Genomic DNA, 26288 nt, shown 5'->3' with positions numbered 1-26288 from the left:
AAGTGCCCCTTAAGTGTTTGTCACGTGAACCAACTTAAAATGTAACTGTGTTGCAGGAGAGGGTGCTGAGGACTCACGCAGAGAAGGATCGTACTTCTGCCTGGCAGGTCCCAGAGGAAGTCTCAGGAGACACGACGTTGTGTAGAGATCTGGAGAGAAAAGGCGCAGGAGAAACAGTGAGGTGGAGCACTGGAGGAAAGGATGCTGCTGGCTGAGGGATCTTCCAGGGAAAGGGGACAGACTTGGTATAGTTCCACCTCAGGGGGGACTTAAGGGTGATTTGGGAGGAAGGGCAATACAGGACTCCCACACCAGAGAGGGCTCCTTCAGACCCACAGTTCCTGAGAATTCAGGAGAACAGTGCCACCTACTGTACAGAGGTGGCTTCTCCATCCACTGAGCACAATGCTGCATGAGTCATTAGCTCGTCAAGACACTGGGCATTTTGAGTTAAAATTTCCCCTAGTGAGTGACAAAGGAAAAATGCTCAAGATGTAGAAATGGATGTTATGAAACCTGTGACATTTTTTCCAAAAGTGCTTATAACAGGGTCTATTCTTATAAAAAAAAAAAAAACAACGTAGCGAGGAGACAACTCACAGATTTAGAGCAAATATTTGTAAACTGTAGCGTGGCAGGGGCCAGGTGTCCATGATTCACAAGGGGCTCAATCTACTCCACCGTAAGAGAGCACATGTCTGTCAAAATCGGCAAGTGGCTTTGACAGATCTTTTTTTTTTTTTTTAAAAGAAAACATAAGATCCACTGAGATGTTACCTCAGTAGTGTTAGATGGACTTGAATCAAAAAGCTATTGCAGATATGGAGGAGACAGGGTGCCCCTGTGCTGTTGAAGTTACTCAAAATTAGCACAGATATTCCGGGAAACAGCAATTTTTTTTAAAGACCTAAAATAATATTGCTGCATGAGCATGGCTTCTAACTTTTGGGTTTAGATAAAAAAGAATTGAAATCAGTATGTCAAAGACGTGTATGCCCTCTTACATTTATTATAGCAGTATTTACAATAGCCAGCATATAAAAACAATCTATGCCCATCGACTGATGAAAAAAACGTCGGAGCTGGAGAGATGGCTCAGCAGTTATGAGAGCATGTTGCTTATCCAGAGGGCGTGGCGCCCTCTTCTGTCATCTGAGGCTACTGCACTCATGCGTTCAAACAGATGACACACATTCACGATTAAAAATAAATTAAATCTTATAAAAAAAGCAAAATGTACTTACTACATATCAAACTGGATGTTAATCAGCCGGGAAGAGTAAACTCCTGTCGTGCAGGCCCAGATGGGCAGACCTAGAGATTCTATTAAGTGGAATGGACCAGGCACAGGCGGACAAACATTGTAGATCTCACTCACGTGTGGAATTCCTGGTGTTGGAGTCACAGAAATGATAGGACAGCATGGCAGACACTAGTGGCTGAGGGGGCTGAGTCGGTGGAAAATAGGGAGATCTTGAGCAATGAGAACTTTCAGTGCATAGAGGAATACGCCCTGGTGTTCTGTTGCATAGCCTGGGGATTGTAGATAAAACTAATGCATTATATACTTCAAAAGCAGTGAAAATAGATACTTTAGGTGGTACGTGTGTGTGTGTGTGTGTGTGTGTTGGGAGGCTAGTTATTTGCACATGGCCACAAGTGTCATGGAGAGCAGAAGAGCAGGAGGTTGTGACCTGTCCAATGTGGGTGCTGGGATCCCGTCTCTGGTTTTCTGCGCGAGCTGTGTGTGTTCCCTTAAGCCGTTTCCTGACCTCCACAGTCATGCCATGCCATGCACACACAAGTGTACAACACACACACACATAAATAAAACCCCAAAGCTTTAAAAGAGGAAGGCCCGATGCTGAATTTTTCCATGGAACACATCTGTCTAGGCGTTCCTTCCTTCCTTCTGCCCGAGGTTTTCATCCTAAAGTTATACATGGAGCTCAGGCTTAAATCCTCACTGTTTGCCTCACGTGCTGCTGAGATTTTTATTTACTTGTAATCATGATATACGTAAGAATGAGAGCACAGATCCTCATGAAGTTAATTGGAGCCCAGTCCCTTAGCATTTCTTCTTTTTCTTTTCTTTTCTTTTTTTTTCATGGTCACGTGGTTTTGAACCATCTATTTCACTGTTTAATAACATGCTTCTGCATGTTAAAGCACCTCTCTCCTAACAGGGCTCATTAAAGACCACCAGAAGACCTTTAACTTTATCTGCATTTATTTTATGCTGAATTTATTCCCGGGCCATGAGATTTTGCTTCTTCAGTTCCTTCTGGGGCATCTTTTTCTTCTGTGCAGCCTTCTCTTCTGGCTCTGGAACGATCTGTTCCTTCTCAGTGAGGATCATCTCAATTTGGCAGGGGGAGCTCGTGTATGGGTTAATCTGGCCATGAGCTCTGTAGGTTCGTCGGCGCATCTTAGGTGCCTTGTTCACCTGGATGTGTTCAATGACTAGAGAATCTATGTCTAAACCCTTAAGTTCAGCGTTACTCTCTGCATTTTAAAGCATGTGCAGCAAAAATTCAGCACTCTTTTATGTCCACCGACCCTGTGTCCAGCCCCATTGTTTGGCCTGGGTGCACCTACAGACTCCACCATTATACCGCCGGAATGGCACACTCTGCTTCTTTAAAGTGACATCCTTCAGAGATTCTTGGTGGCTTTGCGGATATGCATTGATGGCCTGAGAGTTTCCTGGGTGTTCTTAAAGTGAACACAAAGGTTTGACCCTCTTGATTTGCATGATTTTGTGGGGTTTCCTGGGTCAAGAGAGTAGTGAACCATCTTGGCAGGTGGCCTCTGGCCGCTTACAGGAAGAGCCTTCTTTTTCTTTTCAAACCACAGTCTGTAATAGCCGGAGATGAGAGTGCTCAATAGCACTGCTTTCCACACTACTTTATTTAAGGTGATTTTCCCTCCTAATTTCAGAGTTCCAATTATAAGACTTTTAAAAAGAGAATAAGAGGCAACTGGCCCAGCCCACGTCCTGCCTAGGTATTTACAGATAGGGAACTTCTTTTTTACATTGTAATGATGTATTAGACACTACGATGGCCAATCTTTGTTGTTAAATTGACTGAATCTGGCATCGACCAAAGAGAAGCCTTATTAAAGTCACATTATTTTAAGTTAGATGACACACACACACATACATAAACTGTGAGTGATACCTTCTGGTGACAGCCCAGATGAGACAAGGTCTGAAGACAGTTATAGGCAGCCGCATGCCCAAAAGATGGCACCGACCTCCGGTACACTGGCGCCGTAAACAACATCATTGCGCAGGCGCCAGCCCGAATCTGGCGCCAACCCCTCCGGAGCGGGTGTTACATATCAAAGGGGCCGACAGACTGATGAATCCCAGGAGGACACGTAGCTCTCCCCAGTGCTGGGGTGGATATAGGCGGTCCTCCCGGGGTTTCCGGAGTTCCCCCGTAGCATGGAGGTGTTCCTGAAATAAAGAAAGCTGTTGAGAAGAATCCGACCGTGTTGTGTCTTTTCTTGCTGGACAGGTGGGCGCAACAGAAAGTGATTTGCTTTTTGCCTGCTGGCAGTGTCCGTTTGTCTGGACACCCCTAGGGGAGATCTTGGAAGCACAGCATTTGTCCCAGACTCCACTTTCCCCTTCTGGTTTGGTGTCTGATGCCTTGAAGGGAAACAGGCTTTGGACTCTCCATTCCGGACTTGGCCCTGACTTCTCCAGGCAGGCTTATAGGCAGTGCCCAGATACCCCTGGAAGAGAGGCAGAATGGAGAACCATATAATCCCAGTGCTGAGAGGCAGGAAAAACTGGATCCTTGCAGCTTGCTAGCCAACTAGCTTAACGTACTTGGCAAGTTCGAGACCAGTGAGCGACCTTACCTCAAAAACCAAACCAAACAAATAAAAAGATAGATGGTAGGTAAGCAAACACACCCCGGGTTATTTACACACACACATACTCACCTGCACATAGATGCACACACAATGCACATACATTATGTGACTGTAACTATCAAACGCTGAGGTTGAGAAACACACATGCAAACTGGCAGGGGATCACAATGGAAGCAGGAGCCACTGAATGTGGTGAGAGACAAAAGGCAGCTAATCCTGGCTCTTAAGTTTCTGATTAGGGGACCAGACATGGACCATAAGAGGAGGAACAGTTGTTGCAGAAAAGACAACACACTTATGCGTGCTACAGTTTAAACACTTGACAGACATGAAAGTGGAGAGGAGAGAGATGGATACAGAACAGGGATTTCTGGAGATCTTTGTTGGAGGAGGAGACCTGTGAACTGGCTTTAAATCAGGTGAAAGGTGAATCTCCCATCATTTCCCTTTATAGGGATTGTAGGGTTAAATGGGGTCCTGGCGGGCAGGTGTTGGGAAGCCTTGGAACACCACTCCTGGGGTGGGGAAGTGTAGTCTGGGGCACAGGAACAGCTGGAGCTGGCTTGGGGGTCCCCGCACTTGTGACAAGGCTGGGACCATCTGGTTCTAAGGCTCTTGAGTACCCAGGTGCCGCTGGATGCTGTGGAAGAGCTGAGAATGAAGTGGGGGCCTGAGGGCCGGATCTGGCCCAGGGCTAAGGGGGAAAAAAGGGGGAGCTCTGGCTAGTTCCCAAGGGGAGGAGTCCTTGGCTTGTTAGGGAGTGGCTGGCTAGGCTTGGTGGTCGTGGCTGGGAGCGCTGAGCTGCCTTCTGTGGGAGATTAGTGGCAGGCTCTTTAGGCGAAGGCCTTCTCCTTGACTCCCCACAGTGGATCCCGATGAAAAGAGGCAGTCCATGGTTTTAAGGCATTTATTGTCATGGTGGAAGGTGGGTGAGTAAAACCGTACCCCACTTCTCAGGATGGGCCTGAGGTTAAATAGCTTTTGCAGGGAGGAGAGTCTGGGAAGGGAAGCTTAATTGGCTAAACCCTTCAGGCCTTAAGGTACCTCATTAAAATGGAGATTTGTCTTGAGCCTACATGAAGTCCTCTACCTGAGGAGGGGTATGGGGTGTTGCCCTTACATAATGGATGGCCACAAATCTACGGAGGGCGGAGGGCGCAGGAGCCTATTGTCTGGGAACCAGGCAAAAAGCCTGCTGTCCCTTGAGGGTCACCGGGGTTTCTAAACTTAGTTCAACCAGGAACCAGATTGCATTTCCCCATCCTCCAGTAGTCAGCAATGCTTACTTCCTGTGTAATATTTCTCTACACACCTCACTTCCTATATGGCTAAGGACACACAACTAGGCCTGGCTAATATGATGTTGGTATCATGTTCCAGATTAAGGTGTGGCCCCTTCTTCCTCTTCCCTGCCTTCACACTGTGAAGCCATGTAACCATGAGACAACTGGGTCACCTTGTGGGTCAGGGAGGAGGAGAACTGCTGAGATTTCATTGAATGTTTTGTAATGAGGAAGGTGACACATTCTTCTTTGTCTCTGATGTACCCCATGAGAAAACTTCCCCTTCTGTGGCAGCCTGCCCGCGGTATTGCCGCTGTTCCACTCTTGTCTGTGTGGCCATGTTTAGGAGAGACTGTTTTACAGCACACTTCCTTGTATTCTGACTTGCACTCTTTCTGCCTCCTCTTCTGTGATGTTCACAGATGCTGGAGCTGTGATGCAGACTTTGGAGCTGGACTCCCCACGACCTGTTGGTCACTGCATTGCATACAATTGTGGTTCTCTGTGATGGGCTTCACTTGCTGTAAAGAGATGCTTCTGTGAGGAGGGGTGGTAAAAGGACAGTTAGTCTCTTGGAGGGATGAACCACCCTCGAGGATGTCCAAGGTGAGTGCCAGCCTTGAAACCATGTAAAATACAGAAAGCAGATTCTACTAGTATATACTATATACATACAAATATGTATGTAATAAACAGAATAATAAAAAAGAATCTATTAACAGGAGAGTGGGAGTGGCCCCAGGGAAGGGAACTAAGAGAATCTAGAAGGGAGAAAGTGAAGGGGGAAGTCCTCTAGGTCTGTTTCAATTAAAAACATTAAGATAAGTGATAAGGCACCTTGGTTTCAGTGTTTAGATTTCAGAATATGATGTAGTTGCTGATTTTTTTTCCTGAGAAAATAACATGTTTCTGGATCATTCATTGCATTCTAAGATTTTTACCATCCCTTTACGTTAGTATTGGTATGTAGAAGACAGTCCTCCTTGCAAGGAACTCAACCCACTCCTTCAGAAGACTTAGTGATCTTGTAAAGGCATAGAGCTGGTCACACACCTGTGTTGTTATCCACCTCAGAAGGTGTGGAGCCCCCGAGAGGCCAGCACAGCCTCTGTCCAGATCAATAAATGACTTGCTTTAAAAAAAAAAAGCCTCTTCCCTCATATATGACATCTGACAACAGTTTTCCCTCCCTGCTCCCCTCCCAGTCTCACCTCCTGACCTCTCTCCTCTCCCCAGATCCACTCCTTCTCCATTTCCCTTCAGAAAAGAGCAGGCCTCCTAGGGATATCAACCAAACATGGCATATTAACTTTCAACAAAACTAGGCACCTCCTCTTAAATTAAGGCTGAGTGAGGCAACCCAGTTGGAGGAAATGATCTCAGTGGCAGGCAAAAGAGTCAGGGACAGCCCTCGCTCACACTGTTAGGTGACCCCCAAGAACACCAAGTTACACAACCATAACATGCAGAGGACCTAGGTCAGACCCATATAGGATCCCTGATTGGTAGTTCAGTTGGTGACTTTTTTTTTTAAATTAAGGCATTTTTTATTAGATATTTTCTTCATTTACATTTCAAATGCTATTCCCAAAGCCCCCTATACCCTCCCCCAGCCCTGCTCCCCAACCCACCCACTCCTGCTTCCTGGCCCTGGCATTCCCCTGTACTGGGGCATATGATCTTCGCAAGACCAAGGACCTCTCCTCCCATTGATGGCTGGCTAGGGGCTCAGGGATTCCCTGTTGAGGAATGCCTCCTGCATCTCTTCTCACTTCCCACCGTTCCATTCTACCCTTAAGATAGCATCACATAGGAATGCCACAGACCTTGACACCGCCTCTCCCCGTAGACTGAAGGGGTCCGAGCAAGAGCTCTACTTCCCTTTGCCAGTCATTTCCTTCCTAACTGCAAGCTGGAGAAGCAGCTTCCTGAGGGCACAGTAGGGAGGAACAGGAAAACCCGAATTAAACCAAAAGAATTCACTCTTCAGCGATCTGCCACCCCACACTTTCCAACCTGTTGGATTTACTCCTAAACAGGTTAAAATTTTTTTCTTCTAGAGCTGAGAGCTTGATAACTTGGTTCTTCCTTTCTTGTTTTCCACACCATGTTGGATTACACGGCTAGATAAAATTCAGGAGAACACAGGCCAGTCTGGGTGCAGGCAAGAGTGCACCCTACGGTTGTATTTTCAAGGGGACAGGTAAGGTCTGTCTAAGGGTGTGGCTTAGAGTTATGCTTTTCAAACTTAGGAGAGAAGCAGGCAACAGGCTTGTTAAAAGAGATGGTGGGCTTCATGCCAGAATTTCTATTTGTAAGTCTGAAACAGGGACTAGTAATTTGCATTTAGGGTTTCCAAGTTTAGCAAAGAAAAAAAGAAAGGCTACCCATTTAAATTTGAACTTCAGATAAATAATACTGTTCTCAATATTATTACCCTCAAATATTGTATGACATTGTCTTATCTTGCATGCGCCCAACTGGCCAGGAAGAACGACGCTGCAACAGGATCCTTCCGCTTGATTGCAGAGGCGAAGAGAGAGACCCCAACCCCAGAACTGGTGCTGCTTATATAGGCCTAGGAGAGGCGTTCTCTCTCATCTGATTGGTTAACTTGTCTCTCATCTGATTGGTTAACTTGTCTCTCATCTGATTGGTTAACTTGTCTCTCATCTGATTGGTTAACTGTGGTTAATTCTCAAAACCTCATCTTGGCAAAAGAACCTTTACTGCCTATGTATGTGTGGTAGCCAGCAGTAGCCAACTGCCACTCTGTAACTGCCACTCTGTAACTGCCACTCTGTAACTGCCACTCTGTAACTGCCACTCTGTAACTGCCACTCTGTAACTGCCACTCTGTAACTGCCACTCTGCAACTGCCACTCTGTAACTGCCGCTCTGCAACTGCCACTCTGTAACTGCCGCTCTGCAACTGCCACTCTGTAACTGCCACTCTGCAACTGCCACTCTGCAACTGCCACTCTGCAACGGCTTCCCACAGTCTTAGTTAGGGTTTCTATTGCTGCGATGGAAAACCATGACTCAAAAGCAAGTTGGGAAGAAAAGGGTTTATTTAGCTTACACTTCTAGATTGTGGTCCATCATTGTAGAAAGCCAGGATAGAAACTCAAACAGGACAGGAATCTGGAGGCAGGAGCTTATGCAGAGGCCATGTTACTGGTTACTTGTGTGCTCAGCCTGTTTTCTTATAGAACTCAGGACCTCCAGCCCAGAGATGGCCCCACCCACAATGGGCTGGCCCCTCCCTCATCAATCACTAATTAAGAAAATTCCTAACAGACTTGCCTGCAGATCTGTCTTATAAAGGCATGTTTAAAAATGGAGGTTCCTTCCTGTCAGATGACTTTAGCTGTGTCAAGTTGACATAGAACAAGCCAGCACAGACACTCTTGTCCTAAGGTTTGAAACCACAAGACTATTTGCTTATGTGAACGTCAGACTTAACTGAGTGCTCTACAATGTATATGCTAACTCGATTTGAATTTTCAGTAAGTTCCCTGATGCAGAGGATGCTGCTGGTGTAAGGATGATTTGAGCACCAGGTGCAGACTTTCCTGAGTGTAGACAACCGGGGACAGAAACACTGAAGCCGCTGAGGAGGCTGAGAAGGGATGGAGCAAGGTAGCAGAGCTCACAGTGGTTTCTCAGAGGCCACAGGAAGACATGGTTTCACAAACATGGATTTGTTTACAGAGATGTATGCACAGACTTTAAGTATTGTTGGCATGAAGTTAGGCAAAGAAGAGGGTGGGATGCTGTCCTAGGACATCATGCATATGTGATCATGAGTGTGGGCACTGTCATAGGACAGCATGCTTATGTGACCATGAGGGTGGGGATTGTCATAGGACAGCATGCTTATGTGACCATGACTGTGGGCATTGTCATAGGATAGCATGCTTATGTGATCATGAGGGTGGGCACTGTCATAGGACAGCATATGATATTTTGAGAGGCTCCTTGTGAAGTGTTCTCTATAGAGAACACTGAATATACTAACATACCATAGCAGAAAGCAGTTGGGCAAGAAAGAATGAAATAATAGGGAATTTTGCGTTGGAGAGATGGCTCAGCTGTCAAGAACACAAGTTTTTCCTCCAGAGGTCCTGAGTTCAATTCCCAGAAACCACATGGTGACTCACAACCACCTGTAATGGGATCTGATGCCCTCTTCTGGCATACAGGTGTACATGCTGACAGTAAGTGTGTGTGTGTGTGTGTGTGTGTGTGTGTGTGTGTGAGTGTGTTCATTGACAACTTCTGTGTGTTACCTATTTCTTTCTCTCCTTTTTTTTGTAAATTAGTCTTTGAGCTCTCCTTTCATGTTTGTGAGTGTAGCTTACGCTTGTCTGCGCATGTGTGTACAACTGTGCTTGCTCTGGGTTTGCATATGCACGCTATAGGTTAACATCCAAACATCTTCCTCAAGCCCTTTCCCTCCTCCAACTCCTTCCAGATTCTTCTCACCTCCCCATCTCCACACCTTATTCTTTCTCTTTAGGAAACAAACAGGCAAAAGCAAAACAAACAAACCCCCCCAAAGACAAAGATAACAAAGAGAAAGCACAAGAAACACAGAAACACACAGAGATACAGACTACACAGGCACAAGCATGAACACACACACATGGGCATGAACGCACACATACACACAAACACAGAACACAACTCACAAAAATATAAAATTGAAACAATAATATACAAGCAAAAGATAAGTAAATAAATCATGTCACCCAAACGAAGCATACAAAACAAAACGTCTACAGAAATAGCATCGAATTTATTTGGTGCGGGCCATCTACTGCTGTGGGCGGGCTCTGCCCTTAGGTATGGTTAATATCCTCAGTGAGACTCCACTGAAGCAGTTTCTGCTCTTGAGCCCTCCGTAGCTTTTCTAAGAAAAGTTTGGAGAAAACAAAAATCACATAAAAATTTAGACTGATACCATCTACCTCTAACACTGTCCCCTGCTGGAAGTCCCTAGAAGTGTTGACTTGAAATGGTTGGAGTCAGAGCTGCCAGAATAGAAAGCTCTGGTGACACTGCATCTTTTGTTGTCCGGGGGAGGGGCATGGAACGTCCATTTCATTAGCAGATTTGAAGAAGTGTATATTGCTACTTTAGCAACTCTCTGTTGAGATTAAGGATCTAATTTGTGTAATTTTGTGAGAGGGAAGGATGCTATGATCAATTTGCTGTGGTGTGTGTGTGTGTGTGTGTGTATGCACATGAATGTGGTGATAAAATAGATGCAGGTAAAATTGAGTTTTTCAGTTCTGTCTGTTCACACCAGGGCCTCAAGGGCAGATAACAAGACAACACAGGGTTTTTACCCCTGTGAATGGCATATTTTTAAAAAATTACCACTTTCAATGTAAACAAAACTCTATAACAATGTAAACAAGCTCTATAATTAATTAATTTCTGTTATAAAAGTTTTAAAAAATTCTCATCATTAACTTAGTGCATGTCCAGCATGCACAAAATACTGTCACATGCTTGGCATCTGCCAATGAGACAAAAGAGAACCGTGGAGTAGTTGTTTACGGTGACTTCTGAGTTGAAGTACATCAGTGAAATTTGGATACAACACCTTTGCTCAAGAGAGCTGGCTTCCTAGACAGATTTGCTAAGGTCTGAAAAAAGCATTTAAAGGTCATAGAAAAAGCACTTTATAGTTACGCCCACCGTTCATTTTCCCAAATGCAATTCCATACTTGGGGAATACTTGAGGAATCCTATACTTGGGAATTCAAGTTCTTATCTGAATTCCTGTATATATTTATATCTGAAAGTAGGCAATCACATAAAGTAAGTTAACTGAGTAACTGACATTATATAAGTATCTATTAGTCATTACAGACAGCAATGCTTAGATGCTAAGGAAGGGTTTTAAAACACGTCATTGAAATAGTTCACTTTTATCTCCCTGGTGACTGTAGTTGTCAGCTTCTACCACTAGGTGTCACTATTCCTCCATCACGAATGACCAGAGCAAGTGACCAGAGCACAAAGCAACTCCAAGATGTTCCCGAGCCTTAGGTGTGGCAGTACTTTGTACACGTAGCCTTTTGGACTGGGCTCCACAACTCTGCATTTTGATTGGTTGTGGCATTTCTGTAGAGGTGTCAATATGTTGTAAAGAGACCATTCCTTGATAGGGGGCAGACACCACATGCATAGATGCAAGCAACATTGTATGGACTCAGCAGGCTATATTTAGGAATATTTATGTATATACAAATACATATGTGACTACAATAGCAATCATTGAGAAAAAGAGGCCATGAACTAGAAGGAGAGTAAGGAGGGGTACGGGGTGGGGGGGCTAGGGGGAGAAAAAGGAAGGGAGAAAGGTTGTAATTAACTTACAATCTGAAAAATAAAGAGCAACAAGGAAAGAAAGCAGCCTGGGTGGTGGTGGCAGCTCTCACTTTTAACCTCAGAACTCAGAGACAGACACAGGCAGATTTCTGAGTCCAGAGGCCAGCCTGGTCTACACAGAGAGAGAGTGTTCCAGAACACTATACAGAGAAACTCTGTCTCCCACCACCACCACCACCACCATCACCACCACCAACACCACCAACACCACCACCACCACCAACACCACCACCACCACCAACACCATCACCACCACCACCACCACCAACACCACCACAACCATCACCACCACCACCACCAACACCACCACCATCACCACCACCACCACCACCACCACCACAACCATCACCACCACCACCACCACCACCACCAACACCACCAACACCACCACCACCACGAACACCACCACCACCACCACTACCACCACCACCACCACCAACACCAACACCACCACCAATCAATCAACCAACCAACCAACCAAAACAAAAGACAGTTACCATGGTCACAATCTCTCCTCCAAAGGGTAGAATGTTGTAATATCTAAATAGTATCTTATGCAAGATAGTCAAAACATAACTAAGTTATCAGCTATAACCTCCTCCAAGGATCCTATCAGTGCTATCAGATCCATTTATGAAGGATGAGTGTATGGCCTCTGTTTGTTGTTTGTGACAAATGCCCAAAACAGTTTAAAAGTACCTGAGAGATGGGGCCCCCGTTTAATTTGCCTGGGGTGGGGGTGTCTGTACCCTTCTGTGATAAATACATGGTGAATATTTTAAGGATGGAGAAAACAGAAACATCTTTCATATTTATGTCCACCGGTCCGTTTGGGGAGAAATTTATACATTATCGCCAAGCAGTCTGATTTTAAATTCAGAGACTCTAAATATTGAAACTTTAAAAATTCTCTCCCCAAAGTCTTAAAAATACGACTGAAAATAAAAGGCTTCATAACTGGCGATTTAAACATTGAAACCTGTCAACCAAGCAAGCCAGTAAACTTTTATTGGATGAGATTAAGTTTTCAGATACAAAAATTAACGGAATGACCTGTTTTATGGAAACTTAAAGTTTAAGGTAAGCAGGGCACTATGTTTTGAATGTGGCTTGTTTACAGGGGTTCCTGTGCTAGAAGCTTAGTCCCAAACATAGTAATGTTAAGAGGTTTGAGGCTTCTAAATAGTGGGGTCTGAAGTAGTTGGGTCACTGGGTAAGTTCCCTGGGAGGGGATTTTTATAGCTATCCTGTAGTTCCTCAGCAGAGAGAGCTGTTAAAAATCAAGGCCATTTGTAGAGCTCTCCTCTTCAACCGCTATCTATTTTCTTCCTGGTTACTCTGTTACATTGTAAAGCAGTCAAGGGATCCTTAGCAGAGGCCAAAGGGATGAGACCGAGCCATCATAGACTTTGATCTCCCCCAAGGACCTCGACATCACTTGGATGAGTGTGTTTGGCCACAGCAAAAAGCAACTGGAGGAGCAGCAGGTTTTCTTTGTTTTACAAAGTAAAGTCTGTCACTGAGGGAAGCCGGGGCAGAAACTCAGGGCAGGAGCTGGAGGCAGGAGCTGATGCAAAGGGCGTAGAGACATGCTGCCTACTGGCTTACTCAGCCGACTTTCTGATAGCATCCAGGGTCACCAGCTCAGCCTAGGGGTGATTCCACCCATAGTGGGCTGAGGCCTCCCACACTGATCAATAATTAAGAAAAACACCAACAGCCTGATTTTTATAGAGGTAATTTCTTAGTTGAGGTTCTCGCCTCTCAAATGACTTCAGCTTGTGTCAAGTTGACATAAAACTAGTCAGTAGAACCCTCTTTTCTTTACACCTGGCCTAGTTTGTTTTGTCATAGTATTAGAAAATAATTCAGTGTGGCTGGTAAGGAGGAGAGCTGGTCAGACGTGTAAACAGAAAGTGCAGACAGTTATGGCTCACGGGACCCCTGTTCATCTGGGTGGGATGACTGAAATGTACAGATATTTGGGTGATTTTTACACACCTTATATTTAAATGGATGAGATTATGCCACTGTCACTAGACATGTAGCTAAATCTGGCATCTCTCTGGAAATATCGACCCCATCAGCTCATCATGATAACTGCATCATAGGACCTTGAGACATGGGGCCACTTAACTAAGTTTTGGCTAGTGAGATTAGCATGACAATAATGGGAATTTAGGACAGGTGGGTGCTACTTGCTTGCTTCCAGGTTGGCAGCACATGCCATCATCGTGTGTGGTGACATCTAGTTTCACTCCTCGTAATTGTGTCAAAAGGAAGGGAGGGTTAGAAGCAACACATGGCTTTTGTTTTATTCCTGTTGATTTCCCAATTAAGGTCTTTTCTGACATCAAGAGTAAAACCCCTGCTTTTAATTAGAACTTCGGGAGTAAGAAATTTATCTTTAGGCAGACAGAAATAGGTAGAAATGCTATAATGGTCAAGTCTAGCAATTGGACCCCTTTCACACAAACAGGAGTACACGCCACCAACAAAAGTTACTTTCGAAGGTCGAAAGAGAATTTAGGAGAAAGGAGTATTGATTAATCCAGAGAAGTCGAAAAGGCTTTGCTCTCCTGGCAGCCTCTGAGCTGCGGGATGCAGACAGGTATTGTTGATAAAGGAGGCTACTGGGGCACTGAAGGAGACAGAACAGACCAGGGGTGGAAAAGGATCCTTCCATTATCCCCTCTTTGCTAGAAACCCCACTGAATGCATTGCCGGCTCCTGAACTCCTCCTTTGAGAAGAGAAGAATATCAAGGAGGAATCTGATGTCCGCACAGACTATTTTGAGCAAGCTACACGCTGCCCTCCCCTCCCTCACAGCTGGAATGTATTCCATCATTTTAATTATTCTTTGCCTACTCTTGGTGCTCTCCCTCAGGGGAACTCAACTCTTAGTTTCCTCTGAGTTTCTGAAAATGGAGCTGGAGGAACAAAAGCGAGTGTGTTTTGATGCTCCGGCAAGGGAGGTGTTTTTATCACCTTACCTGAGACACAGAGCGGAGAGGGAGCTGTGGTTTCTACTCTGGGCATCTGAAGCTTTGACTGGAACATTGAAAGTGCATGTTACTGAATGTCAGTGCATGCCAGTATATATTTAGATTTCTGTAAGTGCTCTGATGAAGAACTCAAGCATAATTATTTGATTATTTATAATTGCTGTCTAACTAGAGCCTAAAATATTACTGTTAACTAAAAGATAGGCAGGGTTTATTTGAAACATGTATCAATCAATAAGCAACAATATAAATATTTTAAACATATGCAGATTAGGCAGGTTTAATATGCATTCACCATCAACACAAGCCGAGTTCTATGTGATGTAAAGGAAAAACCGAATAAAGATGAGCTTGTTTTCCTAAACAGACAAGTGTATTTCTTCAACCAGTATTTGTTGGTTGAAAAGTACTGTAGAATAAACAAAGGGTGGTCTGCTGTGAAAAGCATCTAGTGTCTGCCTGAGATACATATGGACCCCCTGCACCCAACAGAGGACCTGCACTAGACCATAGTCAATAATTCAGAAGCAATCAGACAGTGCCTACCATGCAAGAGGCGCTCAACATGTGGATTATTGGAGTATCACTGAATTCTTAGAACAGCTTCTCAAGGGTCCCTGAAGAGTAGGGGGGACGATGGTGATCTTCAAGGACAGAGGACTGGGCAACAAACGCACCCTACCCTTGTCCACAGATCAGCTACCCCACTGCCCTGGAGTGTTCCATGGGCATCTGGTCTCAGATGAAAGGAGGTGAGATTAACTTCTGGATTATGTCATTGCACTGGCTGCAACAAGTTCTGCAACAGACAGAAGCGTCTTACTTCTGTAGTACATCTCCACCTCTGTGATAAAATATTTACGAACACATACGAACGCACAGTGCTAAACTCCGTGGCCCTCGGGCCAATGGATGAAAAATCTGGCTACTTTAACTTTTTTAAAAAATTAATGTTTATTTCTTAAAGTATGTTTAGGTCCTCAGAAAACTGGCCAGAGAGCGAGGGGTTGTCATTTACCATTTCCTTCCTTTACCCGGCAAAATGACTTTAATGTTGTTTAACATAAATGTGAGGCAAGAAATGTCACTTATCAGTCATTATGTTTCTGTAATTATATGATCTATTAAAACTGAGATGTTGGACTTGAATAATTCCCAAGGTTTAAAAGCAACTGTAGGGGTGGGGATATGGCTTAGCTTACAAAGTGCTTGCGATACAAGCTTGCTGACTTGCATTGAGATCCCAGACACCCACGTGAAAAGCTGGCATGTTGACGGTGCCAGTGCTGGGGACACAGAGCTGGAAGGATCCCTGGAGCTTCCTGAGCAGCTAAGCCAGACAGTGAGTGATCTCCAGGTTCATTGAGCAATGAACTAACGCGTTGAGGTGTGATAGAGGAAGACATTGACATGTATACACGTGTGTATGCACTCCTGCCCACACATGAACATATGCATATACACAAAACACATACATGAACATGCACATCTACATCTACCACACTGGTTTTATATATATATATATATATATATATATATATATATATATATATATATGCTGTTAATAACGTATGCTGCTGTTAATTGCATATGCTGTTAATTGCATATGCTGTTAATAACAGCATATACTACATTGTATACACTATGTGTATCACTGCATAGGCACTACATTTTATTGGTTTAATGAACTTACCAAGCCTTGGATCATATATGTCCCTGACTTCAAGGAGGTAACTTCCTTCCTTATGATTGTGTGTGTGTGTGTGTGTGTGTGTGCACGTGTGTGTTTCAGAGCACATGGACCAAGGCATGCATGTTGGCAGAGGTCAACTTTCAGGAGTTAGTTCTTTCCTTCTGACACATGGTTTCTGGGTATCAAACTAAGATTGTCAGGGTAGGCGGCAAGGATTTTTACCCACTGAACCATCAGCCCTGCCTAATATTCTTATCGGCCAAGGACTCATGGTGGCCTATCTATGACTTCCAGTAGACTGGGCTCATTGCATGTGCTCCATAAATATTCAGATGGTTTGTTGGCCACATGTGAGGACGGCTAATGCTCTACTGAACTGCTGGCTCCCATCCAGTAACATCTGCTGCAGCCATCAGAAATTAGTTTCCTTTGCAGTAAGCACGTGCATTCTTTCTCTGTTGGAGCCATGGCAGCCTGTATGTGATGTGGAAAGCCCACAGTTGTTTGGGAGTGTACTTTTGCTACCTGGGAGATCAATCCTTCACCATCTCCTGGCAAAGGCACCCAGCTTAGGCAGAAAGAAAGCCATTGTATTTGGTTTGTCAAAACTTCTGAAATTGTTTTCATAAGTCAGACATTGTGGAATTAGACACTTTGTGTTATTCTCATGAGTCTGTTAAGATGAACATTTTTGCTCATATTTAATATGCAACACAATTGAGAATATTTAAACACATTTTCATAGATAGTTTAGACTTTAAATAAAGCCAGGAGAAGAATATAGGATCGCTGAATTGCAAAAAAGGAGATACTTTTCTTATCTATATTTGACGGAAAAAAACCCTCCACATATTTCCTTAGAGTAAGTCGGACTGAATAATAGAAGTTGAAAGTTTAGCGTCCTTTAAGGCCATTTCTTTCATTGTAAAACATTATGGCACATTTCTGTAGTTAACTGGAGAGCAACTTGGGGAAAGGATTTTTCCATCCATAATTGTACCAAACAGATGATTGTACAATTACATAAAATGTTAACCATTATAGTCTAGCCAGTGGCTTGGCTTCTCATCCAAACCTCACAATGAAATATGCAGACTTTCTGGAACCACATATTAAAATCTCAGCAGCCGAATCAGCTCTTCATCTTTCTTTTTTGAGTAACTTAAACTCTGTCTTACTCAGCATGTCAGAGAACTCCAGGGAGGAGTTCTTTAAAACCCAGCGTCAAAAGGTGACTACCGCACACTCATCACCTTGGCTTCAGATTCACAGAATCACCTTTGTTCTCGCTTAATTTTGGGTATATGGACTTGTCTTGCAGTGAGGTGCCCTGTTTTAGAGTCTTGTAAAAAGAGATCGACCCCACACCACACTGCATTGAGTATAAAGCGACAGCACAATGTCTGTGTGTAAAATGCCTTTGAAGGAATGTCCTAGCCAGATGTAATTCCAGCTTCTCTCAGATAAGTGTGTGGGCTCCAGGGCGACTGTTTAGAGCATCATTCAGTTGTGCGATTTGACACGGCTGTTGAGAGTACCAAGTGCTAAAGACAAGAGTCTGGCAATGGGAGATAATCAATTTAAATGGAGTGAAGCCAGACTCAGACAAACATCACACATTGGCTCTCAGTTGCGACTTCTAGATGTTTTTCAGTACATAAAATTATTAATAGGTATGTAGAAAAGAAGTGGAGGCAGGCAAGGAGGAGAACACAGAGGAGGGAGGCGTGTGAATGAAAGGGAAGATTCAGGAGGCGAACACAGTCAAAACACACACTATACCTGAAGGAATTTTCCATGTAAAATCTAACAGATACAGTGAATATAAATCAAGACACAACAACACCCACCACCACCACCTAACAACACCACCAACATCTAACACCTACCACCACCACCACCACCACCACCACCACCATCCATCCATCCATCCATCCATCCCCCCATCCACTCCCCCCATCCACCACCACCACCACCCACCAGCAGCAGCAGCAACAACAACAATAAAAAGTCAGGAGGTATCGCTCAGTGCTTGATCTCAGCTCCCAGAGATGTGCTCTGTATTCTGATGCTACCTGAAGGGTGCTTTAAGTCACCCAAGCCTTTGAAGATGAATTTTCCTTATTTATAGCACAGGGTGGATGGTTCTCTCAATATGTAAATCTGACCACACAAAAAGGCATTGCAAACACAAAAGGAATTGGTCTGAAAATCCCAGAATCGTGTGTGTGCGTGTAAGAGAGAGGGGGGGAAGTTCAGCTCACCTGGTGCCAAGTTTGATATTTAAAGCCACAAGTCAAATCATTTTTTTTTTTCGTTCAGTTTTCTGAGCCCCAGAAGACCAGTGGATGCTGCTTGTATTTGAAGACCAGAACTTGGATCTCCGCAGTTTCACAGACCCACTTTATCCTTGTCTGGAGTTAATGCGATCAGAAGAGAATCAAGTAAACACTCCCAGAGTTCAGTGCTTTGCAGGCTGTGGCGATACAGGAGAGCACCAGAAAGAAATCACATTGTCATACAAGACAGAGCCGGGACGATTGTGTCTCTTCTCTACCTGTGGGTCTAGATAATCTTAGCAGAGGTGGACTGTTTCATGGGTAGATGAGTGAAAGCCAAGGACCTAACTCCTAATCCTTTCCTTCCACAGGGACTACACTGGAAACCAAACTGTAGAGCATCAACACCCAGGTTTTCAAACACCCCACTGCCTCCGGCAAAGCTCTGGAGTTGCACTAAGATTGTTCCAAGTTGCCTATGCCAACCTCTTTGCCTTGAGTTTCTCATCTGCAAAATAATAGAAATGACAGCTTAGTACAAATAAAGCAAGCAGAGTCTAAAGCCAAAATCTTAGGTTCAAATCCCAGTGTAATTACTTATGTGTTGTGTGATCCAGGAAAAAGCCTCTTTGTGTTTTAACTGTTTATTAGCCCCCAGTTGGGTTCTCACGGTGCTAAAATAGAATAGAGCTACTGTAGCAATTAAATGAGCCCATGTCTGCATCGATACATAAACAGGTCTGATATGTGTGTGTGGTAAGAGCTAGTGAGATAGTATTGTAACAATGGTTTCTGGGAAAGTCTTAAATATCGCTTGTAAAGACACAAATGAAAAATTAAAAACAATTACCTGACAGTTCGATTCTCTTTTTGGTTCTATTAAAATAAAATATTAAATATAAAAACTCTAACCCACAGTGATTATGTTATAGTGTTGGGATACTTTTTGTTTTCTTGTAATTCCTCAATGCCTTTCCCATAATCTTGTCTCTTTGAAGATTAGATATTGGTGCATTTTAAACCAAATCTTAATTAAGATCGATGTTTCCTAATTTACTTAAACCTGATGGTATTTAATTAATCCCTACACCCAATTCTTCTCTCCCTCTAAATGTAAAAGCCAATGATTTTCACAGAATAGGAAAGATTTACACATATTGGGAGGATGATAAATGCGCCAAGCATTTGTTCAGGACAATTTCTGGTCCTGTCTCTCTGCTCTTTCTTCACAGCATCCATTTTAATGTCTCCACCATTCATTTATGCATTCAGTATTTATTGAGCAGACTTGTCGGGCACCATGATAAGTGGTGGGAAATAATGACTCTGACACTTGAATGGTGTTTTACAGCTTACAGATCATTTTCACATATATTAAATCCACTCAGTCCTCTGAGGGACTCACTTCATTCAGCCCCTGTTAGTCCTTCCCTTTTAGCTGTGTGTTGTCTCTAAAGTTCCTTTCCTCAACTCACTGAGGAGTATTCTCCAAGGGCTTCTGTAAGGTGAGGTGGGGGTGGGGAATGCTGGTTGGAAAAGCAGGTTAGGTAGGTTGGGATAAGATTAGAACTGTCTCTAGTGAGGCTATGCCAGGGCCTAGCAAACACAGAAGTGGATGCTCACAGTCAGCTATTGGATGGATCACAGGGCCCCCAATGGAGGAGCTAGAGAAAGCACCCAAGGAGCTAAAGGGATCTGCAACCCTATAGGTGGAACAACAATATGAACTAACCAGTACCCCCCGGAGCTCGTGTCTCTAGCTGCATATGTATCAGAAGATGGCCTAGTTGGCTATCATTGGAAAAAGAGGCCCATTGATCTTACAAACTTTATATGCCCCAGTACAGGGGAATGCCAGGGCTAAGAAGTGAGAGTGGGTGGGTAGGGAAGTGGGGGGGAGGGTATGGGGGACTTTTGGGATAGCATTGGAAATGTAAATGAAGAAAATACCTAATAAAGAAAAAGATTAGAACTCTGGCCAGGTGGTGGTGGGGCACACCTTTAATCCCAGCACTTGAGAGGCAGAGGCAGGCAGATTTCTGTGTTCTAGGCTAGCCTGGTCTACAGAGTGAGTTCCAGGACAGCCAGGGTTACACAGACAAACCCTGTCTTGAAAAACAAAAAACCAAAAAACCCAAAAAACCAAAAAAAGATTAGAACTCGGTCTACAGGTGCTTGTAGTATCTTTTACTTTAATTTCAAAGGCCCAAGTTCTGGCAAGGTATGTTCTCTCTTAGGAAAGTGCAGAGTCACATGAAAAAGAATAGAGGCCATCAATGTATCCTTTGCCAAAGAACATGTTGAGTCTAAACATGTGGATGATGCTTTTCTAAGTCTTTCTGGGTCTCCATCCAACTGGGCATATTTATGATGAAAAGAGCTATGACCCTGGAACACACCCAGGCATTAAACTTACTAGATTTTGTGATTCTAACCAATAGGCAAGAATCAAAAGACACAAAACCAACCAGACATCTATTCTCAAGTAGCTTGGGGTGGACAAATGTGTCATCTCAAGAGGTAGAGAAGGATGGCTGCATGCTGCCTGCCATAGGCACACACTACCTCTTGCTTTCAGGCTGCAGTCAGTGATGACATCAAGGGCATTTTGGTGTTTACAGGACACAAGCAGATGACCCCGCATAAACTTGCACTGTGAGACGAGCTCATTCCTGACCCAGACCCTTGGACTTGTCTGATGTCTGTCTAGAATGCTAAATGCTACTGTTCTTGAATGTGCTGGGGCTCTTCCAGCATCATTTTCAGAGACACCTTCCCCAGATACTCTACAGCAGGAGTGACCTTCACATTGTCCCTTTATTTCATTTCATGAATTGTTTTTGGTACGTGTGATGTTTATTATTATCCAAACAGTGTGTGTCTCTGTGTGTGTGTGTGTCTGTCTGTCTGTGTGTGTGTGTCTGTGCATGTGTGTGTGTGTCTGTGTGTGTGTGTGTGTAGTATAAGCTCTAAGAGGGCAGTGATTATTCTGAACACACTTCCTGGAACATGGTGGTAGACCTTGAATGAATACAGATGGAATAAGTGAACGATCAAAGTATTTATCAAATGTTTATAGAGCCCCAGCTGTGTTCTGGATATTAAGGATATAGTAATGAACAGAGCTGACAAACATCCCTGACCTCTTTGGGTCTTACATTCTGACAACAAAGAAGGCAGGGAAGAGAAAGCTGTGGAATAGAGCTGCACTTCATTGAACAGGGTAGTGGGCAAAGGGGACCTGGGAAAGGGAAGAAAGAAGGGGTGGGACACAGTGTGGGGGATGACGAGTCATTTAAGGAAAGAGAGAGAGGAAGGGCCAATGGCATGAGAACCCAGCACATTCTTTGCAAAGTGTTGTGGGATGGGTCAGAGAAGCATGTGTGAGTCAGAAACAAGCTTGCATCTGTCACATCATTAGAAGGACTTTGGTTTTGCTCTTGTGTGACGTGGGAAGAAGCACCCAATGTAGGGTCTGACTGGATGGACGATTGTTTGGTCTAGTGATGGAAGACTGATGGGTGCTAGAGTAGAGGCAGTTTGGAAGTCCAGGAAGTGATCTGAGGTGATAATGAGGTGATGTTGGCTTGGTCAACATGAGGTAATGTTGACTTGGTCTTGAGGGGTGGTGGAGAGGTAGTGACATCCCTAAGACAGGAAGGATCTTGAAGGGAGACATGGCAGCATAGAACAATGACCCAGTTGTGCCAAGGTGACACTGAAGTCTTTTCTTGGGCTCACAGAAAAGTGGCAGTTTCGTCAGGCCTGAGATGCTGATATATCACATTCAGTGTCGGGACTCGGAACTTTCCTGTCATCTATCATTTATCCCAAGGAACAGTTGAAGAATGGTGAAATATATTCAGTATCAAAAATCTGTGCCTGTAATTAAGCAGGCTGGTCTGGGGCCTGATCTTATTTCAGCTCTGTGACACGAGTGCAGTAATTGTTTGGCAGACATAAACATTTCAGAAATGAAAATGACATTCATCCGTGAGAAGACTATCAAGCTCGTTGGACAGTCGCACAAAGGGTAGACATCATTATTAAGACAAAGATCTTTCTGGGCTTATTGTGATTGACAGCCTGTCCTTCAAAGTGATCTGATAACTGTTCAGATGGCCAACCCTTTGCCCCTTGGCTGCTCTAAAGGAGATGTGGTTAGTCAGCTTTGAATTCTCCACAGCCTGATGCCCAGCAACGTATAAGAGCATTTATTAACATTGTGGTTTTTCAGAGCCTCCTCTATCTTGGGTTCCTTGAAACCCTTACCTATTTATTCACCAAAACCAACGATCAGATAACAGACCACAAATTTGAGATTTCAGAACGTGCTAAGTGCAAAGATGGGAATTTGAAGAGCAACCTGTTTCATTCCCTGGGAGAACATGGAAGGTTTCCCGGCAGAGGCAGAATTCTGTGGGCTGAAATTTGTGCATGACTCCAAACGCTGAACAAGTAGGAGACCATAGAGAGCATGGCTGGATCTAAAGGGCCTTCAGACTTACACAGCCTTTCTTCTCTGGTGGACGGTCTTGTACCGAAGAGAAAGATGGTGGGAGGAGGAGAACACGGGTTACTGGACCTTTAGAACAGCTATGCATGGGCTAAAAGTATTTTTTTTCTATATGTGAGTTAACATTTCAAGGAACAAATAAAATATCAGCAGAATTTTAGTAAAATAATGAAATACTAGTAAAATCATTAAATACTAATAATAGGAATAAAAGAAAATATTAGATTGGAATTTTCTGGTGCGATTTACAGATGGCTGAAAGCAACCGGAGGCCTCACGTTCCGCTATTGGAGGCGCTTATTAGCTTTTCTTGCCGACGCAGTGTAAGCCCCCGCCCCTTGTGTCCACCCAACTTCCTCTCCTAGTCATTTCTGCTCACTGCAGTACTGTGTTGTGGTTTCCTCACCAAAGACTTTATGCTCTCGCAAAATAATCTAACAGAGCATTTTCGCGAAGCATTCGCTTGTGGTTTCTAGGGATTTTTCGAGGCTATACGGTAGTCACGTAGTCACGTGAAAAACCTTTGGGTGCTCTGGGCTTGAAGGGACCCATGCGTCCTTTCCAAGTTAGTGTCTCTTCAGAACTTCCAGAGACCCGGGGATGGATCTCCAACAGCAGCGCTCTGCACTATTAGAAGCGGGTAGGTCTAGAGGGCGCTAGCCGCAGGCAATCAAGCTTTTCCACTCTGCCAGAAAGTTTCCAACCCCTTCTGGAGTCCCCCGGTGCCGGCTGCGGTCAGCCGAGAAGGGCGGCGGGAGGGGAGGTGGGGACACAAGAGGATCGCATTAGTGAACAGCCTCCTGGGGAAGCGCCTGGAGGCTCTGACCCACTGCCGAAGAGGAAGAGGAGCTGGGCCCGGAGCGGGTGGGCGGACCGGCGGTGACAGTCGGGTCGCCCCCCGGAGCGCGCGGGTCAGGGTGGAGCCTGCAGCCCCGAGCAGCGTCAGCGTTTAGCATGCAAATGCATTCCCCGCTCCTCCCCCACCCCCACCCCGCCCCAGCCCTCCCCGCCCCGGGAGCGAGCTCAGCGGCTCCGCAGCCGCCCACGCCTCCTGCGCGCCGCGCCGCCCAAGCGGGCGGCTCTACTTAAGCGGCGCGCGGGCCGCGACCCGCCACTCGCCTGGAGCGCGCGGGCGAGGCAGGCGCAGCGCACCGGGGCTCTCGTGGGCGCACTGCTGCGCGCTCGCACCGCGCGGCTCTCAGTGGCCGGCCGCCGCCTGAGCGCAGGGCTCCCCGGATAAGAGCCGCTGGGGCTTCCGATCGTGACCCCGCTCCCAGCCACCTCTTTTTGGCCATGGCTCTGGCGGACAGCACCCGAGGATTACCCAACGGGGGCGGAGGCGGAGGTGGCAGCGGCTCGTCGTCGTCCTCGGCGGAGCCGCCGCTCTTCCCGGACATCGTAGAGCTGAACGTGGGAGGGCAGGTGTATGTGACCCGGCGCTGCACCGTGGTGTCCGTGCCCGACTCGCTGCTCTGGCGTATGTTCACGCAGCAGCAGCCGCAGGAGCTGGCCCGGGACAGCAAAGGCCGCTTCTTTCTGGACCGGGACGGCTTCCTCTTCCGCTACATCCTGGATTACCTGCGGGACTTGCAGCTCGTGCTGCCCGACTACTTCCCGGAGCGCAGCCGGCTGCAGCGCGAGGCCGAGTACTTCGAGCTGCCGGAGCTCGTGCGTCGCCTCGGGGCGCCCCAGCAACCCGGTCCGGGGCCACCGCCGCCGCACTCGCGCCGCGGGGTGCACAAGGAGGGCTCCCTGGGCGATGAGCTGCTGCCTCTAGGCTACGCAGAGCCCGAGCCGCAGGAGGGCGCCTCGGCCGGGGCGCCTTCGCCCACGCTGGAGCTGGCTAGCCGCAGCCCGTCCGGGGGCGCGGCGGGGCCCCTGCTCACGCCGTCCCAGTCTTTGGACGGCAGCCGGCGCTCCGGCTACATCACCATCGGCTACCGCGGCTCCTACACCATCGGGCGCGACGCTCAGGCGGACGCCAAGTTCCGGCGGGTGGCGCGCATCACCGTGTGCGGCAAGACGTCGCTGGCCAAGGAGGTGTTTGGGGACACCCTGAATGAGAGCCGGGACCCCGACCGGCCTCCGGAGCGCTACACCTCGCGCTATTACCTCAAGTTCAACTTCCTAGAGCAGGCCTTCGATAAGCTGTCCGAGTCGGGCTTCCACATGGTGGCGTGCAGCTCCACGGGCACCTGCGCTTTTGCTAGCAGCACCGACCAGAGCGAGGACAAGATCTGGACCAGCTACACCGAGTACGTCTTCTGCAGGGAGTGAGCTTCCCACGCCCGCCCCTCGCCACTCCGGTGCCCACTTCCCTTCCTCCCCTCGGGGGACAGGATTATAGATGCCCTCGCTTCCTCCCTGTTTCCCGATTCCTTCTGCCCCCGCCCCCAGATCCCCTAGTAACTCACCCAGACCCGTCTGCACCCCACTTGAGAATCTGCAGCCACAAATCCTCTGGGCGTCTTCATCTTCTTTGGACCCCACTAACCGAGAGAGTGTTCTGTTGTAGCCCTTCACTCATGCTTCCTCTACTCCTGGCCTCCAACCACCCTTCCCCCAGATTGTCGTGATCTAGTGGGACAGTCACCAAGTACCTGGGAATGACTGAATTGATCAGAATCGGATTGCACGGTGTCCAGAGTGCAGTGCGGAAGAGTCCTTGAAATCTTAAACCCTTTGACTCCATAGCGGTTTCAGAGATCAGAACTGAGAGTGCTGTGTGGAGACAGTGCTTTAAAAGGTTGTTACAGATTTGACCCTCATTAGAAAGAGAGTTTTAGACAATTGAATGGAAGACCGTATGCTGGAATTAAGACCCCATGGACGCAGTTCAGACTGTAAATAAAGAGATTTTTTTTTTTAAAGTTGCAGGTAGAAGTAAATTCTAGTACTGGCAACAGGGGAGAGTTCTATTTACCCTCACACAATAGATCTCCTGTGGCTTAAAATTGTAGAAAGCAATCCTCCTGCCTGCAGAGGCGCCCTTTCTCTTCAGCTGTTTGCCTGAGCTTTGGGTTTTGTTGGTTAAGGCAGTACTTCTAGGCTAGGAGCAGGCAGGGAGTGGGAGGCAGCGCGGCAAGAAGTCACCTGGCAGTGACTGAGTAACGCAGGAGTGGTTAGTAGGGACAGTCAGCCCTTACTTAGGTCTAGGACTGTGGGAGGGTTGGGGAGGGAGGAAAGATGGGAGGAAGGGCGGGAGGGGGGGGGACATG

General features: G+C 46.0%; 1 protein-coding gene and 1 pseudogene across 1 annotated transcript; one reads left to right on the top strand and one right to left on the bottom strand.

The window, feature by feature from the left end:
- Positions 1-2146: 2146 nt before the first annotated feature.
- Positions 2147-2796, bottom strand: LOC147001934 (large ribosomal subunit protein uL22 pseudogene; annotated as a pseudogene).
- Positions 2797-24177: 21381 nt separating this feature from the next.
- On the top strand, positions 24178-25943 carry Kctd12 (potassium channel tetramerization domain containing 12). The gene has a single exon (XM_021182129.3). The coding sequence runs from the start codon at positions 24364-24366 to the stop codon at positions 25345-25347; it is 984 nt and encodes a 327-aa protein (XP_021037788.1). The 5' UTR covers positions 24178-24363; the 3' UTR covers positions 25348-25943.
- Positions 25944-26288: the final 345 nt, after the last annotated feature.

Source organism: Mus caroli, unplaced genomic scaffold (genome assembly GCF_978045245.1).
Source record: "Mus caroli unplaced genomic scaffold, Mus_caroli_1 scaffold_12, whole genome shotgun sequence".
Taxonomy (NCBI): domain Eukaryota; kingdom Metazoa; phylum Chordata; class Mammalia; order Rodentia; family Muridae; genus Mus; species Mus caroli.
This window is presented reverse-complemented; position numbering and strand designations above follow the sequence as displayed.

Bases quoted from the DNA above. Each gene is read 5' to 3' on its own strand.
- Kctd12 (XM_021182129.3), top strand. From the start codon at position 24,364: ATGGCTCTGGCGGACAGCACCCGAGGATTACCCAACGGGGGCGGAGGC.